Consider the following 18067-nt stretch of genomic DNA (forward strand, 5'->3'; position numbering starts at 1 on the left):
CTTGAAGCTGCTTGGTAAAGTGGTCACTTCCTCACAGTCTTTTGTTTTGTACTCTACTCTACCATGTATTTATAACAATAGATAGCTACTAGTCCCTTTTCATTCTAAAACAAAAAATGTCCCCTAAATCTTTGGATAAAATTAATGCTAAAGGGGAAAAATACATAAAGCTGTGGAACCATGATTTCCTTCTATACACTTTAATTTTTTACCTATTACTAAAAAAATACCTTCCTGATATCTTCTTTTAATATAATACTGTTTTAAGGAATGATTACCTATCATTTGATTCAAAGCAGAAGTAGCAGCACTAGTAAAATAAAGCAAGCTGCTAAAGTTAGCTGGGAAATGGTCTTCAAGTAATTAAAAAAAAAATGTTTATAATAATAATAAAAAAAACTCAAAAGGGCCAAAATTCAAAAGGAAAAAAAAAATAGAAAGTAACAGGGACTTGAGAAAATGTCTGTGGTTTTCTCATCTCTTCAATGGGAATCCATAGCACCTGCCTCACAGGGTTGTCATGAGGATTTTAAACACTCATAAATGTAAAGCACTAAAAATAGTGTCTGGACCCATAGTGAATGCCCAAGAAATATTAACACATCATTATTATTATTACTGGGAAAAACTCACACTATCAGGCCGTTTAGCACTTCCTACCCAGGAAGGCAAACAGTCATAAGGGAATCACAATCTGGTGAAAATCTTGGCTGCCAAGCAACGATAGCCTTATTTCACAGAGAGCATACTGAAGACACGGCTCAAGATTTCTAAAATCTGGAAGGAAGAAGTAGTCATTAGAGAAGGATCAGCATTTCTGATTTCTAGAAGGGGCCTATCACCTATAAAAAAAAAAGAGTAAGGCTTGTTTTCCTTTTGCCAAAGGTGGACTTGAATTAAATGGTGGACATTAGAGGGAAATGTCTGCTCACTATAAGAAAGGTTAATATCAGGAACAATTGCTTCATAAGAGGATAGCCTGCCTTGAAGGATAGTGTACTGTTAACTAAGTGTGAAAGCAGGAGTTTCATCCGTCAAGGATGCTAATTGCCCTACACCTTTGTAAGCACATTGTGTGCGGACCCATTCGATCCCCACCACAGCCACCCTGCTCCACTGTCTATATTCTTAACCACCATAATTCGCTGCCTACCTCCCAGCTCTGGAATCCTGGGCAAGTTACTTAGCTTCTCTGTGTCTCCATTTCGTCATTTATAAAATGAGGATAATGATAGCACTTGCCTCAGATGATAGTGATAGATTAAATGCATTGATACATTTGCTTAGCACTTAGAACAGTCCCTGACACATAGCAAGTATTTTATTATTTTTATACAAAGGTCATTTCAACTTTTAAGAAAATTTTTTACTTGGATGGCAAGTTACAGAAGCCACAAAGAACTCTGTCTTGGCTACAGTGAGCAATCTGACACAATTTTTTACCAAATAAGTGGAACTCAAGGCTTGCCTTCAGCCCTGATTCTCTAACAGCCATGAAAAATGTGGGCAAAACTCCTAGAGTGAGAGACCTACATTGAGACCAGATTCTCTATACTTTGTCATGGCTGATAAAGCAAAGCCCTGAAAAGAGTGGTCTAGTCCATAAGCTTCTGCTCCCTTCTCTTATCCTCAATGCCTCAGCCAATCATTCAAATGACACTTTCAGCAGAACCCTTAACTGCTTCACACACTGGGCTTTACCTAGCACCTACTTAACCAATTCCCAAACCTAGTCAATCCAACCCACCTCCTTGTGCCTGCCATCCAACTGCAACCTGGCATCCAACATAGCATAATAAGCCTTCTACTCGTCCTTAACTTACTCCTTTAGATTCTCATAGAGGCAACATTAAACCTTTACTGCACTCAAGCTTCCAAATGATCTGTCCCTATTCTCATGTATCCTAGATTCCTCAATAATTGGAAAATAGGCACAATCAGAAACAAATTCTACTTTTCATATACCTACCTCTATACCCCTAAACCCCTGCAACAACAAATCAATTCAACATTTACGGATACCTTTGCCTAGCCTTTTCAGTCTCCTTCCTGTTTCAGAAGAAAAATAAGTTTCCAGACCTCCTTTCTAAGGCCAACTCTTTCTTCTGTTCTCTGGTGCTACTCAAGAAATGATCATCATCTTCTTGGTTCAATTGTCTGGCAACCATTCCCCTGACTCCCACCTCTGTTAGATCTTCAAAATTGTTCTACTAATCTATAAACATACCCTGAAAAAAAAAATGTTTTCAGACCTGTTTTCCTCATTTAAGCCTTGATTCCTTCCCCAATTTTATTGCCAAATAAAGTGGTCTCTTGCTACAGGTATGTAACTGGTTGAACTCATAAATGTGAATCACTGGAAGGGAATCTGATACAAGTTATTCTTGATTACAATCAATCTTTTAAGTACGCTTAAGGGTCCTAACATCCAGCAGCCTTGGATTTAATGATTCTTAATTATTTCTCCCATATATACTGTGTTTTTAACAAACATAATAAAGGAAAATATACCAGAGGTTTATTATATATGACAAACTGTACTTTAAATAAATGTTGCTATTGACTTGAAGACTTCTTGCACAAAGTTTATAGATTACCAATACTAATACCTTAAAAATGCTTTTTGAAGGATAATTCTTACACGAGCTAAGAAAGCCCTTACAGTCTACAGAATAATGATGGAAGTTATGAACGTTATGATCATGAAAATTGTCCATATACCCTTAGAACCTTATTTGATTTAAAAACTTCCCATCTATATAGAATAAGCTTACAGAAATAAATGTTTCCATACCCTCTAGGAAAAGGATCTAAAATAGGAGAGAATAGGATGTATTTAAGGAAAACAAAAGCCAGCCAGTGAGGGCAAAGCACAGAAAACAATGGGGGAGGAGGGAAGGACCAAATTCCTCAGGGCCTCCTAGCCCAGAATTAATACATTTTGGCATACTCATGAGAACAGGAAGCAAATGAAAAGCTTTCAGTTGGGAGATGGAAGGATCAGGTCCACAATTGTAAAAGGATGACTCTAGTTGCTGTATAGAGAATGAAAGGATAGCCGACCAGAGTGAGTGTGATGAGCACAAGTGGGAGTTAGGAAGTTGCTTCAGAAGTCTAAGAGGGAAATGCTGGTAGCCGGGACCAGAGTGGCAATAGAGGTAGAAATAAGGAGATAGATTCCAGCTGATAAAATCAGTAAGACTTGAGGAATGATTAGACATGGGAGAAAGAAAAGAAGAGAGGTATCAAGGACATGTTGGTTTCCTGCATTTATATACATATATACATGGAAATGCCAGTAACACATCTTGTACAATATATACCAAGTTGTTAACAGAAGTTACCTGTTGAAAGGGAAGATGACTTTTACATAGTTAAAAGCAGACTTCTAAAACCACATAGATATGTACACTGTTTAAATATTTTATAATCAGCAGGTATACATTGCCTTCTACTTAAACTCACGTGCAATTTGCCTCCCTGAAAAGGATAGGAATGGCATTTTAGGGAGAAGGAACAATCTATCCCAAAGCACAGATACATGAAAGTACATGACATATTTAAAGAATATCAAGTGGTCTAATGTTTGTAGAATAAGAAGGAAAGACATATACTGGAACAGAGATGAGGAGAGGATTGAAGCTATTGCAGAATATGGCCAGATCATAAAGAACCTTCTATCTGAGGCTAAAGAAATCATTCCTTAAAGAGTAGGAAATGGGGAAGCAAATGAAGTTTTCAAGCAAGAGGGTGAAAAATATCAAGTTTAAATTTTAGAAAGATTTCTCAAGAGGCAGTATAAAGACTGAACCAAAAGGAGACAGAAAACAGCCTGGGAGATCACTCAGGCAAAAACTTAAGGCAAAATCAGGGGCAACAGATAGAGAAGGGAAGAAATGAGATTCATTTCAGAAGTTGACAGGACTTGGTGATTAAGCTAATCCAACAGAGAAAAGGAAAAGTCAAAGATGCTTCCATGATTTCTAGTTTAGGAAATTAGTGATGACATCAATTGAGATAATGCAAGAATAGGTGAAGTGAGAAGATTAACAATTTCTGTGTTGAAGATAATGAAGTTTAAATACCTCTGGAGGCAGGGCAAGTTACCCAGAAGTCAGACTATTTAAGTTTGAATTTGAAGAACAAGGTCGAGAATGGGAGCACATGAACACTATTACTCAGAAGAGAGAATTATAAACCTGTGGACACAGTCTTACCCTCAATGCAATTTCACTCCATCTTGAGGCAACCGTCAAGAGTTGACCAGTTCCATTTATTTTCATAGTCGTAAAAATTCCACAAAATTGTTAGTCTCTGTAAGTGATAACTTTAAAAAGTCAGAGCTTTTGTCTTGTTCTGAGTCATTTTTCCCCTTTCCTCTTTGTATGCCATTCTTTCTGTCAAACTATCTAGTTAAGGAAGCTATATGAGGTATAAGGAAGAATATTAAGAAAAATTTGTTATTCTTATTGTCTTAATTGTAAAGGCAAAGAAAAGAACATTCGACTATTCTACCTTTAGCAAAACCTAAGTTAAATAATGATTTACCTATGTGACTCTCCACTAATTTTCTCTTGCAAATCATCACCCCTTAATTAATGGACATGCCCAAGGCAGTCAACTCAAGCTGTAGCTTTAACCACAGAGGTTAAACAATTCAGTCCTGTTGTTGCTGTCAGAAATCCAAGTTACACTGTACCTTTGTCTAATCAATGGTGCCCTACTTTGGTGGGAGATGGAGGAAGGGACCTGTTGGCAAGGAAACAGCTGCTTCCTTCCTGAACAAGGGAAAACCAGTAAGGTGACAGATGGGCAGAGCAGAAAAGTAGCCAAAAATTGCTCTGGCTCCTGGTTGGCAATAATTTTTGGAACTGAGGCACAACTGAGTATTTTAAAGTATATCAACAATTGAGAGAGAGTATTGTTTACCTGGGTGCGCCAAAGTTCAACAAGCCTTCCCACACATTTTCTACATATGAAAAACTTTTACGTTTGCAGTAGTACAAAGAGCTTAGCCTTAGCCTATGTACAGTGGGCAAAGACTGCAAGGCACTGTCCCATTTCACTTTAGGATTGCACCCAAGCAAATGCACTTTCTGGTTAAAAAAAAAAAAAAAAAGGAAAATTTTTATTTTCTCTATAATATAGTTGTATGACTGACTAGAATTACTATTAAAATCTCATTAAAAATGTTTTCCTTAAAAGTTTACTTTTATATACTTAATTTGAAAGGATTTGTTGCAAACTTTTATAATTTGTTCTCTAATCATTCCCCCTCCCACCCACTTCGGTACCCAGAAAACTAAATATCCAAGAATTCCTGGGTAAAACAGACAACCACTAGATTAATATAACTAACGTATTTTTTTTTAAGCTGTATAGTTCTTCATCAAATGGAAATCGGCAAACCACTGAAAATAACATTAAAAATTAGTGTGGGCATGAAGTATGGAATTTTAAACATCAGTTTACTATGCTGATTAAGTCAACATTTATATTTTCATCAGAACTTAATAATCCCATAAATAAATAGAGCTCTCAATTATTTAAAAAAATCAAGGGATAACATATGTATTTAGACATAGTAGCAGCGTAAAGATGTATGCTTCAACACACTTATTGGGGAAACGTCTGAAAATATTACTACACTGAATTCAAAGGTATCCGCAGGAACCTGACATAGAAGTTCTCTAGAATAACATCATTTCAGGAAATTTCAAAAAAGAAAAGGGGTCGAATAGGAAATAGCCTCAAATTAATTGACAAAGTTCAGTGTTTGCCCCAACTTGATTATTCTCTCTCTCCACTGCAAAAAGAAAGTCTCAGGATGAGTGAATCACTTAGACGAAAGTTCATCTAGTGGAATAAATGGAGAAGCCGCTTGGGCAGGTGACACAGGAGAGTCGGTGGTAGTGCTGACTTTCGCTGGTGAGTTACAAGAAGATCCGGCACTGCTGCTGTTTCCATCAAGGGTATCCGAAGATACACACACACCAGGATCTGACAGCTGTGCAACGTCAGAAGAAAGCATGTTGGTGATGCCCTGGAAAAATCTCTTTGGCTGATAATCAGTTTCCATTTCACATTTTCTTTTCAATGGTCCAAGAACACTTGGTCTAATGCAATTGATGGGGCTCTGGCTTCTCCGGGTGGTAAATCGGGTCGTTGGGCTGGGAATAGGGCTTGGAGGCAATCCGTTGCTACTTACAAAACTTTGCAAGGATGGCGAAAAACACTGCTTCCCAATTCCCCGAGTGGGTGACGGTGCCGGTGACACAGGAATGAAATCGATGCGCTTGGGGGAGGCGGATTTCTCCACGTCGTTGTCACTCAGGCTGAAACTTTCCTCCCAGGAGTGGCTTATCTGCATTGCGGTCTGCACCTCCCGTTCGTGGACCGTCTCTCGGTTGATCAAGTCCATACCCTCTTCTTGTTTGATCTGGTGCAAGCGGCTGCTGTGCATACGGACAGGGGAGGCCGGTAGCAGCAGGCCGTGGCGGCTCGGGAACGTTGTGCTGTTCCGCCTGGCGCTCGGCGCCTCGGCCTGGAACACCGGCGAAGTGTCACTGAGGCCGTGGATCAGGGGGGCGCTGTTAGACCTCCTGAGGCCCCCGCCGCCGCCGCTGCCGCCGCCCTCCGCCGGGCTCCCGCCCGTACCCGGAGGCAGCTCCAGGTCTAGCTCCATCTTCTCCTGAGCCATGTCGGGGGCAGGGAGGCGGGGGAGGTGCTCAGTCAGGGACCTAGGATTCCCATTCCCCGCAGTCCAGGGCCGCCGCCGCTGCCGCCGCCACCGAGAATCTGTCAGCGGGCTGGCCCCTCTGCGCATGCGTACCCCTTCGCGCAGGCGCTCGCGATGTCCGTCCTCGAGGCGCCTGCTTTATGCGTAATATCTGCGCGGCAGGGGTAGGGGAGGGGCGAAGAGTGGTCGGGCCGCTAGTCCGTATATTCCTTCAGCAAATAGCTATTGAGCGCAAACTGGCATTGACGAACGTCAATAAGATTGTCATATTCTGGAGTACATATTTATAAAACGAACAAAGCCCTGAAAGAGAGGCCCATGGTGATGTGGGGCTGTATGACGGGGAGTGGCGCTTGCGAATCAGGGAGGGCTTCCTCGAGGAAGGAACAGTGTCCTGAAATCCGAAGAAGTGGGCGAAATGGGTGCGATGTAAAACTTCGCAGGAAGCGGGAAGCAAGGGCGACCCAGCCAGGTGGCAGGCGGGAACCAGGAGGGGAGGAGAAAGTGTGGCCTGGAGTGGAGAGTGAGGGCTGGCGTGACGTGAGGTGGTGGACCAGACCACATTCTGGTCTTTATCTTGAGAACAATGAAAACTTAAAAGGGTTTTCAAGCATGGGTATAATAGCAACTGAAAAGCTCACTGGCCTGCAGTCTGGAGAACAAATACTGGGAGATTAAAACCTTACAGAAAAAAGGCCAGAGAGGATGGTAATTTGCACTAAGGTGACAGTGTGGAAGTGGAGATGGAGAGAAAAGTAAATGAGAACTGTTTAGGTTAGGGGAAAAAGCCAAAACAGGGGATGGTACTGATACTGATTTACAGTCATAGTTCCAGCACAAGCATATGTGTGAAGTATGAAGGATTAAAGGAAAACCAGTAGGTCCTCACATTTTAAAAATAAAAACACTATTCTTGGCTCATATAATTAATATGAAACCTTGATAGCTCATTAAAAGTGAGTTTATTTGTTCATTTATTCAGTCAAGGTTTTTTTTTTTTTTTTTTTTTTTTCCAGCATACTTACTATGTGCCAAACACTGCTAGGAAATGGGCCCTAGTCTGAGAACTTTTAATTCTTACTGAGGGGAAAATACAGAAATAAACGCAGGCTATTTTCAGATAGTGGTAAAGCCTTACGAAAAACAAGATGGTGTGATGGAGCACTACTGATAGAAGGCAGCGGACAATTAGAGCTGAGATCTAAATGACAAGCAGCAGCAAGTCACGTGGACATCTGGGGAATGAGTATTCCAAGCAGAGAGAATAGCAAGTGCTAAGGCCCAAGGCAGCCATGAGTTTGATGAGTAAGCAGAAAAAGAAAGAAGGGCAGTGCTACTGAAGCATAAGAGCCGCGAGTGTTAGCAGAGGGTAAGAGTTGGATCTCATTCTGAGTATGATGAAAAGCCACTGGAGGGTTTTAAGCAGGGGAATGATATTATCTGGTTTATGTTTTAAATATCACTTAGGCTCTGTGGAAAACAGGCTGAAAGAGGACCACAGTGGAGGCAGAAGGATGAATTCAGGGCCTATGGCAACAATACAGATAAGATTCTTGGACTAGGGTTGTAGCAGTGTCAATGGGGAGAAGTAGAGAGACTGAGGCTATGTGTTGAGTTAGAACCAATAGGATTTGCAGATGGATTAAATTTAGATTGTGAAAGAAATAGATTATTCGAAGGGGACTCATAGCTTGTTTTATTTAAACTGGTGAGATGGTAGTATTATTTACTGAGAGAGGAAAAGAGCACATTTAGAGCTGTAGAAATTAAGAGATCTGAAGCAGAGGAACAGAAGGTAGAAAGAACCAACATTTTCTAAGTGCCTACTCCCTGCTAGGTACTTTAAACACTCCATAATCCCACTTAATCCTCACTGCGTAGATATTGTTATGCTCATTTTGTGAAGGAATGATTGAAGTTCAAAAACTGCAAAAGGTACTACAGTCAGTACACGGAAGAACAAAGATCTGAACCAATTTGAATCAAGGACTCATTTTGAAAACCTGTATTGTTTTCTCTGAATTTCACATGGATTAAAGAAAGAGAATTTCACATGAATTAGAGAAGGATGGCTAATTCTGCGATGAAAGAAAGGTCTAAAACCAAAGTTGGGAAAGGCAGAAGAAGGAGATAGATTTGGGAGACCAGGCAACAACAGAACCTAACAGCATGGATGTGCAGAGGATGAACAGGAGACACAAATGACTGAAGTTCAACTGTAAGTGGCTGAAAGAATGCTACAAATTATTCAATGAAAACAGGAGAGAGGAGGAAATGTCTACAAAAAAATTAATATTAGGTAAGTACAAAAGAACATTAAATATAGAACTCACTTTATAATACCCACAGCATATTACTGTTAACTTGCATATTACTAAATTATTACCAATGTGGCTCAAATGTGCCAGATATTGTTCATCCATGTCTGGATAAACATAATAATTACCTTTACTAATAAAACACAAGGATGGTGATGAGCCCACAAAATGAAACATCTATGCTGTTTGGTTCTTGCCTGAACACACCTATTAGAGATCTTAGCTGGTTTCCCAGTTTCTACCCTTGTCCTTGTAGAGTTGGGGACAGAGAATTGACTGACACTTCCGGTCCCAGCACAAATATTAATACTGACTGAGAGGCTTTCATAACTGTTCCTTATAAAAAGCAATCGCAGTTCTCAACACCAAGTGTACATTCGCATGCCCCTTACTCTGTTTTTATTTTCCTCCGGAGTACCACATGACATATATGTATATATTTTCTTGCCTCTTTCTCTCCTGAGAAGGTAAGCTCCACAAGCGAAAGACCTTTGTTTTGTTCTCTGTTATATGCTTAATATCTAGAACAGGGCCTGGCACATTGTACTCAATAAGTACTTGTTGAATCATTGTGTGAATGCATGATAATGAATGAAAGGATGGATTAATATAGCTTTGTCTAAAAGGGACGAGAACTCTACTATTTGAAAATCCAGTCTAACAGGCTTTTCTACACTGATTCTAGGAGCTCCATACCTTGATATACTTTTTAAATATCAGGAATATTATTATTATTTAGAGCGCCCTCCAGCCCATGCAAGTGTGTTACTGGAACTACCCATTATGTGAACTAAGAAACTGAAGCCCTACGTTTTCTTTCTTTTTCAACCATATGCTCATAAAAATTTGATAGAATTAAAATGTTCAGTACTGAGGATTCTAGGCAGTGTTTAATATATTGAGTTACTTACTTCCTTTCGAAGGAATCAAGGACAAATGAGAGAAAATAGCAGCCATAAAATGCAATGTAGCCAGCTGCAAATGAATAATGCCAGAGGCAGGATCCAAGGAACCTCCCTGGCTCATTTCCCCCTTCTGGTTTCACTCCATAAATTAAATACCACTCTTAGTCAAGATTCATTCTCACTCTGAAGCCACAAAACCAGACATCTATTCAATAGTTAAACTTTATTGTGATTAACATTAGATTTTAAAGCAAAAGATATAACTTATTTTTAGGTTAAAAATAAATAGTTTAGGGCCAGGCGTGGTGGCTCATGCCAGTAATCCCGGCACTTTGGGAGGCTGAAATGGAAGCACTGTTGAGCCCAGGAGTTCATGACCAGCTTGGGCAAGAAAGACCCCATCTTATAAAATAAAAATAAATAAACAGCTTAAAAATGAGCATAACAATATCTAGTATTGGGACAGAGTCCCAATCTAATATCTAATTTATAAGATCGCAATGAGGAATAGGTGGGACTAGAATGTTTAAAGTGACTAGCAGGGAGTAGGCACTTAGAAAAATATTATTATTAGATAGTTTTCTTTTAATTTCTAAGGACAATTTTTCACTATTAAATTTCCAAATATATGACAAGGCAAATTTCCACCTCTGAATCCAAACTGAATGAATGTAAAATACAAAAATGTGTGTATGTGTATAATCTAAGATGGGCTGGCAAATACCTCAATATTCCACATTAATTAGCATCAACAACCTACAGTAAAAATATTGCAGAAAAAACTGTGCTCTAAAACCATAGAAACTTAGGGTTAACTGTTACAACCACTTAGGAAAAATGTTTTGCTGTACCTATTAAAAGAAAATATATTTATAGCCCACGACTAAGGAATCCTGCTCCTGACGATATTACCAAGAGAAATGAGGGCATGTCTACTAAAAGACATGCATGAGAATGTTTCTTGCATTATTATTATTTGTAATAGCTCCAGACTCAAACAATCATAATTATACAATGGAACTCTTTACCCAACAACATGGATGAGTTACAATATAATGTTGAATGAAAGAAATTAAGTACAAAAGAATACATACACTATGACTTCAGTGTTATGAAGTCCCAAAACAGCCAAAACCAACTTAGAAGTCAAAATACAGTAGTCCCCTCCTACCCACAGCTTCGGTTAACCTATAGCCAATGTTGGTCCAAAAATATCAAATGGAAAATTCCAGAAATAAACAATTCATGAGTTTTAAATTGCATGCTGCTGTGAGTGAGTGGCATGATAAAATCCGGTACCATCGCGCTCCATCTGACCCGGGACGTGAATCATCCCTACAACCAGTGTATCCATACTGTCTATGCTCCCTGCCCATTAGTCACTTAGTAGCCATCTCAGTTACCAGATTGACTGCTGTGGCAGTGCTTCTGTTTGAGTAACTCTTATTTGACTTAATAGTGGCCCCAAAGCACAAGAGTAGTGATGCTGGCAATTGTAATATGCCAAATAGAAGCTGTAAAGTGCTTCCTCTAAGTGAAAAGGTGAAAAAAAAAATATGCTGAGATTGCTAAGATCTGTGGTAAGAACAAATCCTCTATCCATGAAGTTGTGAAGAAGAAAAAAGAAATTTGTGCTAGTTTTGCTGTCGCACCTCAAATTGCAAAAGTTATGGTGACAGTGTGTGATAAGTGCTTAGTGAAGATGGAAAGGGCATTAAATTTGTGGGTGGAAGAGATGAGCAGAAAGCATTCCAATTGATAGCAATGTGTTGCATCAGAAAGCAGTGAGCCTATATGAAGATTTCAGCAAGGGATCCCCTGAAATGAGTGACACCAAGCCACTTACTGCAAATAAGTGATGGTTACACCGATTTGGGAATAGGTTTGGATTGACAAATATAAAATTTATTAGAGAGGTTATGTCTGCCAATGAAGAAGCTGCTGCCACATTTCCAGCAGAGCTGAAGAAGTTTATCAAGGAAAAAAGATACTATCTGAGTGAGACTTCAATTGCAATGAAACTGGCCTCTTCTGGAAGATGTCCAGTAGAATCTACATTGATAAAAGTACAAAAGAGGCACCAGACATAAAACATGGAAGGACGAATTAGCTCTAGTACTATGTAGCCATACACATATAGTATTTGGTTTCTGCGGTTTCAGGCATCCACTGGGGGTCTTGGAACATTTCCCCTTGGATGAGCGGGGACTATTATAGTGGTTACCCTTAGGACTGACTGACATTTCTACAAGAAAATGTTCTATATCCGGATCTGTGTGCTAGTTTACACGGGTGTACACATATGGAAAACATTATCAAAATATTTGAAATGTATACACGTTTCTATATAAAGTTGATCTTAAAATGTTCTTGATATGGACAAAACCACCATGGAATGTAAATGGAGAAGGAGAGAATAGGATAAGAATGTATGTACTTCAATTGGAAGGAAGATACCTTATTCAAGCACTAACCAGAAATCTAAACTGGAATGCGGAGCTTCCAAATCTCTCTGACAGACAACAGTATCAGTGGAAGAGAGCTAACTTGACAGTAGAGAGAAAAGAGAAACACACACACACCCCTAAAGTTGCATTTCATTGGGGCCCTAAACACCAGTAGACTCCAGCAACCTCACATAAACTCTGAAGACTTGTCTGAATCCAGTTACAGATCACCAAGAATAGAACCATCAGCTTTTCTTGGCCCTGTTCCCACAGTACCCTTAAAGTTAGTTACTTCTAAGAAAGCAATAAGGAGGAAATGAAGCCCATTTTATTGCCTTTTATTTTCTCAACTGCAAGCTTTGTGTATTTTGTTCAAGCAAAGTCGGCTCTGCTGCCTTCTCAGTGGTATCCTCCTAGAATAATTCATGAAATGGAACAGAATTAAAGTAGCATCATAGAACTCAGCGTGGGCTGTTAGAACATATGTGAAGAACAAGAATTGTATTTAAGGACACAATTCTGGCCACCAAGAACTTATTTGGTTATTCTGATGAAAGAAAATAATAGATGATCTCAGAAATTTACCAACCATTCAATTTACAAATAATTATTGAGGGCCCGTTAAGTACAGACACCCTCCATATTATCTACCTTCAAATTACTTAATCTAATCCTTAAAACTTCAGAGCAACAGCAAAGATTAGAAAATCAAGGTAGAAGTGTACAAAGGGGCTACTGAGCCCTCTCAACTTTGATAAACTGAAAAGCCATCACACCACTGCATGGAGACATATCCTTCTTGTGGAGACAGTGAACAGATAGAAAGGGGCCTCAGAGACTTGATGGAAGAATCTTACAGGCTAGGCCCTCAGCACAATTCAAGTAAACAAGTAATTGTGGACTGTAGTTACTTTGTTCAGTTTTTTCCATGGGGGACTATAAAGGAAGATATTAAATTAAAATAGCCATCTAACCCCCAGTCTCTAATCCCTTAAGTCTTTTGAATAGAATAGAAAACAGGATTGATATCTCTCCTTGTTCCTCACTGTCCATTTTTTGGTGCCTTCTCTTCGACATTAAAACCCTCCTAGGCCATAATCCAAGAGTATAATCGATAGCCCTTTCTTTGGTGAAATGCTGCTCTCTGCCTGTCTGCTATCCTTCCCTTGAAGGATTAATCCATTTGTCAAGGGGGTGGGGGAACTGTTGGCTTTATGGATAATGTATAAACTTTAAAACATGCAAAGGCTGCAAATCTCATTGGATTTATATACTTGGACCTTTCAGCTGGGTGGGTGTTTGGGAAACTTAAGAGGTCAGTGCATTAGTACACAGAAAGACCACAGCAAAGAAAGAACCAAACTTGGAGTCAGATTATCATACTTGCAGTAGTGGGACTTTGGGCAAGTCTGTCAACCTCTCTAGGCTTCACTTTTGTCACTTATGAAGTGAGGATGAAGCCTTTTCGTTGTAAAGATAAAATAATGTGGTGTCCATAAAAGGCCTTGCAAACAGTAAAGGCCTATAACAGAGTTCTTTATTCACATATTCAGTGCCATGATCACAAAATGATCCTACCCTTTTTCTACCACTCTTACCAGAAGGCTTCCTCTGTTTTCTTACTTTCAGTTTGATTCTGTGGAAGGAAATTCTTCGTCTTCTTCCTTAAGGTTATATAGTAATTATAGAGCTATACATTTTCTGTGGTCTAAAAACTATGAATTGGAAGGTTCATATACAAGCAGGCACAGTTTCTGAGTAGGATAATTGGGCAAAACCACATTTCTAAGATCTTTGCAGCAGAATCTGTGCGTCTGGGAAGAGAGATGGGCACTGGGGCAGAGAGACCATCAATAACTAAAATGTGGCTGGATCAGTGAATACTATTCCCTGCAGCAAGCCATTTGTTAATCCCCAACAGTAGCGGCTACCCTCCCCAGTAGCGCTGAACTTTTCAATTGGGACTAATCCCAAAGGCTTATTCTTATTTATTCACTTAAAACCCCATTCTGAATTACTGCTGTCATGTCACCATCCTTCTTGGCATACAATAAACTGCAGGGGGACACATATTTGGCTGTGCCTGACAAACAGGTTGAACCCAGCCTCTCTCAGATAAAATAAGAAGAGCAAAGAGGAAGAAACGGAGAGAAGATTCAAGAAGTTTCGGTAGTTACTGTTCCTTAAGGTGTGTCTTTCCCTCCACGTAGCTGACATCTAGAGAGATGTTTGGAGGAGCAGGTCAAATGTTCAAAAGAAGTTTGAAGCTGCTGCTGCAAACCTAGAGATTCATAAGCAACATGCCTTAGGGAAATTCTTTGGTTTTAGAAGGTGACAACTTTACAGCCAAGAATTCCTTAGCCTCTAAGATGCTTTAAGATAAAAAGGCATATTACAGAGAAAGCGGGCAGTTTCTTCTCTTTTCATGCAGCTTTCCTTTGAGCTAAATATGACCAGTAAATGCAACAAAAAGAAAAAATATTAAGGGTAGGTGTGTTCTAATTCCTCCTACCCCATACAGATTTATAAACTGAATACAACTGTATTTCAGTATCCACAACTTTTTCAACTGTAGCTCAATTTGATAGTAGGAAATGAATTTTTATCACCCACAGAGTTCAGCCATCTGAAAGTTCCCACTTACTAGGAAACGGTTCAGGTTTTTTTTTTTCTTCACTCTGCTTTTGGAACTAAAAGTCTAAGATAGTAACCTTCTTCAGCCCTTGCAGTTAAGACACTTTTCATCAGACAAGGCTGTCTTATCATTATCATTATCACACCATGGTAGTTCACACCCAGCAAGGGCCTATGTGCCAAGTACCTTTCTAAGTATTTTGTGTATATTAACTCCTTCCATTTCTAGGATTCTTACCCTCATTTTATAGATAAGGGAAATGAGACACAGAAAGGAGAGGTTAACTAAGTTGCCTCAGGTGACAGTAGAGGAATTTGAGCCCAGGGGTCTGGCTTCAGAAGCTGAGCTCTTAATCATCATTCCCTATTGACACACATGAAATACAACTGGGTTTTTCCAAGCTGCCATTTTCAAGGTGTTCCAGGTTTTCTTTGAAGACTGTTGGTGGAGTTGAGGTATACAGGATAGCCATTCTGCTTATCAGAAAGATAGATGAGGGGTCCATATAATTGTATGGGCTTACAGATACTAGCGAGTTTATAAAATTAAGCAATTAGTAAATGCCCTATTTGTCCCAAAGCAGTTGTGAAAACTAATGCAAAGGGATAGAACCACAACATGTCAGATCTGAAAGGGACTTTAGAAATCACCCTCACTAACTTTCATCAGCAGAGAATCTGAGGTTCAGAAGGAGCCAATGATTTCTTCAGGGTGAAAAAGGCATCCAAGAGAGAGCTAGGATGGTTGATGAAGTCTGTAAGGATTGCTCCCTAATGTTTGATCTCTAGATTCCTCTTTCACTTCACACAGTAACCACTCCCATGGTTTTAACTATGATCAATATGCTGATATCTCTCAAATTTCTATCTCTAGATAGGGCTGACATCTCCAGACTGTCATGGTTACTTATGAGACATTTCTACTATATGTTCCACAGATTCTTCAAACGCATCTACACATGAACTCAGTTCTACCCCAAACCCACTACAGCAGCAGTCCCCAACCTTTTTGGCACCAGATCAGTTTCATGGAAGGCCATTTTTTCCATGGGATGGGGTGGGCAGCGCAAGGGGGATGGTTTGGGGATGAAACTCTTCTACCTCAGATCATTAGATTCTCATAAGGAGTGAGCAACCTAGATCCCTCACATGCACAGTTCACAATAGGGTTTGGCTTCTGTGAGAATCTAATGCTGCCACTGGTCCAACAGGAGGTGGGGCTCAGGCAGTAAGGCTCACTGGCCTGCCACTCACCTCCTGCTATGTGGCCTGGTTCCTTACAGGCCACGGACTGGTACCAGTCCACGTCCCAGGGGCTGGGGACCCCTGTGCTACAGCACTTCTTTTGAGCATAAACTGCACAACAATCTCTCCAGACAACCAAGTCAATACTCAAATTATTCTAGATCCTTGTCTCCTTCATCCTTATTTTAACCCTGAGAAGTCGGACCCCAGCAAGGTGCAGGAGGACTGGTGGCAAACGGCAGGAAAAGAGACGAAAAGAATCATGCCCCTCCTTAGGAGCTGAGCTTTTTAATTTGCCACTCCCCTTCCTGAGGGAGAGGAGTAAGTATAATGAAGTCGGAGGCTTAGCTAATTACATAGCACTGGACACTTGGGATACCAGCTTGAAACAGTGATTTGACCTGGTAGTGGGACATTTTATTGCCTAAGAGTGAGCAGAAAGAAAGGTTCTTGAATTTTCATTCAGGAGCCAGGGAAGACCTTTCCCCACTGAATACATTTATAGGAAAGGGCAAAAACAAAGAGTATTTCTGATTATATTCCATGAGTGCTGCTTGTTGCATAAAGAAGGACAGAGGTCACTTGTCAGAAATGCTGAAGAAATAACGATTGTGGATTTTTCAGGGGTGGGGGCAGGAACTGGTGATCTGGAGAGAGAGCTCTAGTAGACAGCCTAGCAAAGAAGGTGTGGAAAACCCAGATGAGAGGAGCCACACCGTAGGCAGGTGGTAAGAAACTGGAGGCAGTGAGATAGGCTATGTTTTCAAGAATTTGTCTAATTCAAATTGACAAAGTATTTTTCAAGTTCCAACTGGGTGCCAGGTACCCTGCTAGGCATTTTCACAAAGAACTAGAGGAAAGCAAGCAATGTCATGCCACTGTGACAGGCCATGGAAGTGTTCTTGAGGACAGAATTTCCTTAAACATTTGTTCTTTCCCCAGAAGTAACTAGAAGTAAGAAAAATACCGATGATACAAAAGGAAAGACAGATGGAACCAAAACCCTAGAGTGTATTGAGGGCATAGAAGTAAGGGCAAAATTGACCAGGCGCGCTGGCTCAATCCCAGCACTTTGGGAGGCCAAGGCGGGTGGATCACGAGGTCAGGAGATCGAGACCATTCTGGCTAACATGGTGAAACCCCATCTCTACTAAAAACAAAAAATTAGCCGGGCGTGGTGGCAGGCACCTGTAGTCCCAACTACTCAGGAGGCTGAGACCGGAGAATGGCGTGAACCCGGGAGGTGGAGCTTGTAGTGAGCTGAGATTGCACCATTGCACTCCAGTCTGGGCAATAGAGCGAGACTCCATCTCAAAAATAATAAAAAAAAAAAGAGCAAAATTATAGGTTATAAATATTTATTTATTTGAAGTCTATAAAATAAACCTTAGCTTTAGATTAGCCAAATCTGGGGAATTACATTGTTCTTTTCTCATAAATAATAGCTAGTTACACTTTCAGTGTGCTGCTTATGTTTAACCCAACCCATCATTAACAACATAAAAAACATCTGCCCTTCAGCAAAAATGAAGGGAAAATGCAATTAATGCTACTTCTTTTCGAATACCTAACAAATCTGGCCATCAGATGTAGAAAAAAATCACAGTATAAGTGACAGTGAAAACCTGTCCCATTTTTCCTACTTAATTTGCTCTTGGAAAATGTAAAATCGAAAGGCTCAATTAATCTTAATGATATGTCACAGAACAGAAAGATCTCCCTGGGCTAAAAAGCATTCTGCACATGCCTCAGAATTCAAAAGAAGGAATGAATTGAGGA

The 18067-nt window shown here is 40.0% G+C and overlaps 2 protein-coding genes across 3 annotated transcripts in view; both read right to left on the bottom strand.

Moving 5' to 3' along the window:
- The window catches only part of PIP5K1B (phosphatidylinositol-4-phosphate 5-kinase type 1 beta), a 309699-nt gene that overhangs the window by 227122 nt on the left and 64510 nt on the right, over nucleotides 1-18067 (bottom strand). The window lies entirely within an intron of this gene.
- Nucleotides 2497-6854, bottom strand: FAM122A (family with sequence similarity 122A). The gene has a single exon (XM_003911779.5). The coding sequence runs from the start codon at nucleotides 6824-6826 to the stop codon at nucleotides 5837-5839; it is 990 nt and encodes a 329-aa protein (XP_003911828.2). The 5' UTR covers nucleotides 6827-6854; the 3' UTR covers nucleotides 2497-5836.

Source organism: Papio anubis, chromosome 13 (assembly GCF_008728515.1).
Source record: "Papio anubis isolate 15944 chromosome 13, Panubis1.0, whole genome shotgun sequence".
In the NCBI taxonomy this organism is placed as follows: Eukaryota; Metazoa; Chordata; class Mammalia; order Primates; family Cercopithecidae; genus Papio; species Papio anubis.

Excerpts from the sequence above, each read along its gene's own strand:
- FAM122A (XM_003911779.5), bottom strand. The coding sequence starts at position 6,826 with ATGCGCAGAGGGGCCAGCCCGCTGACAGATTCTCGGTGGCGGCGGCAG.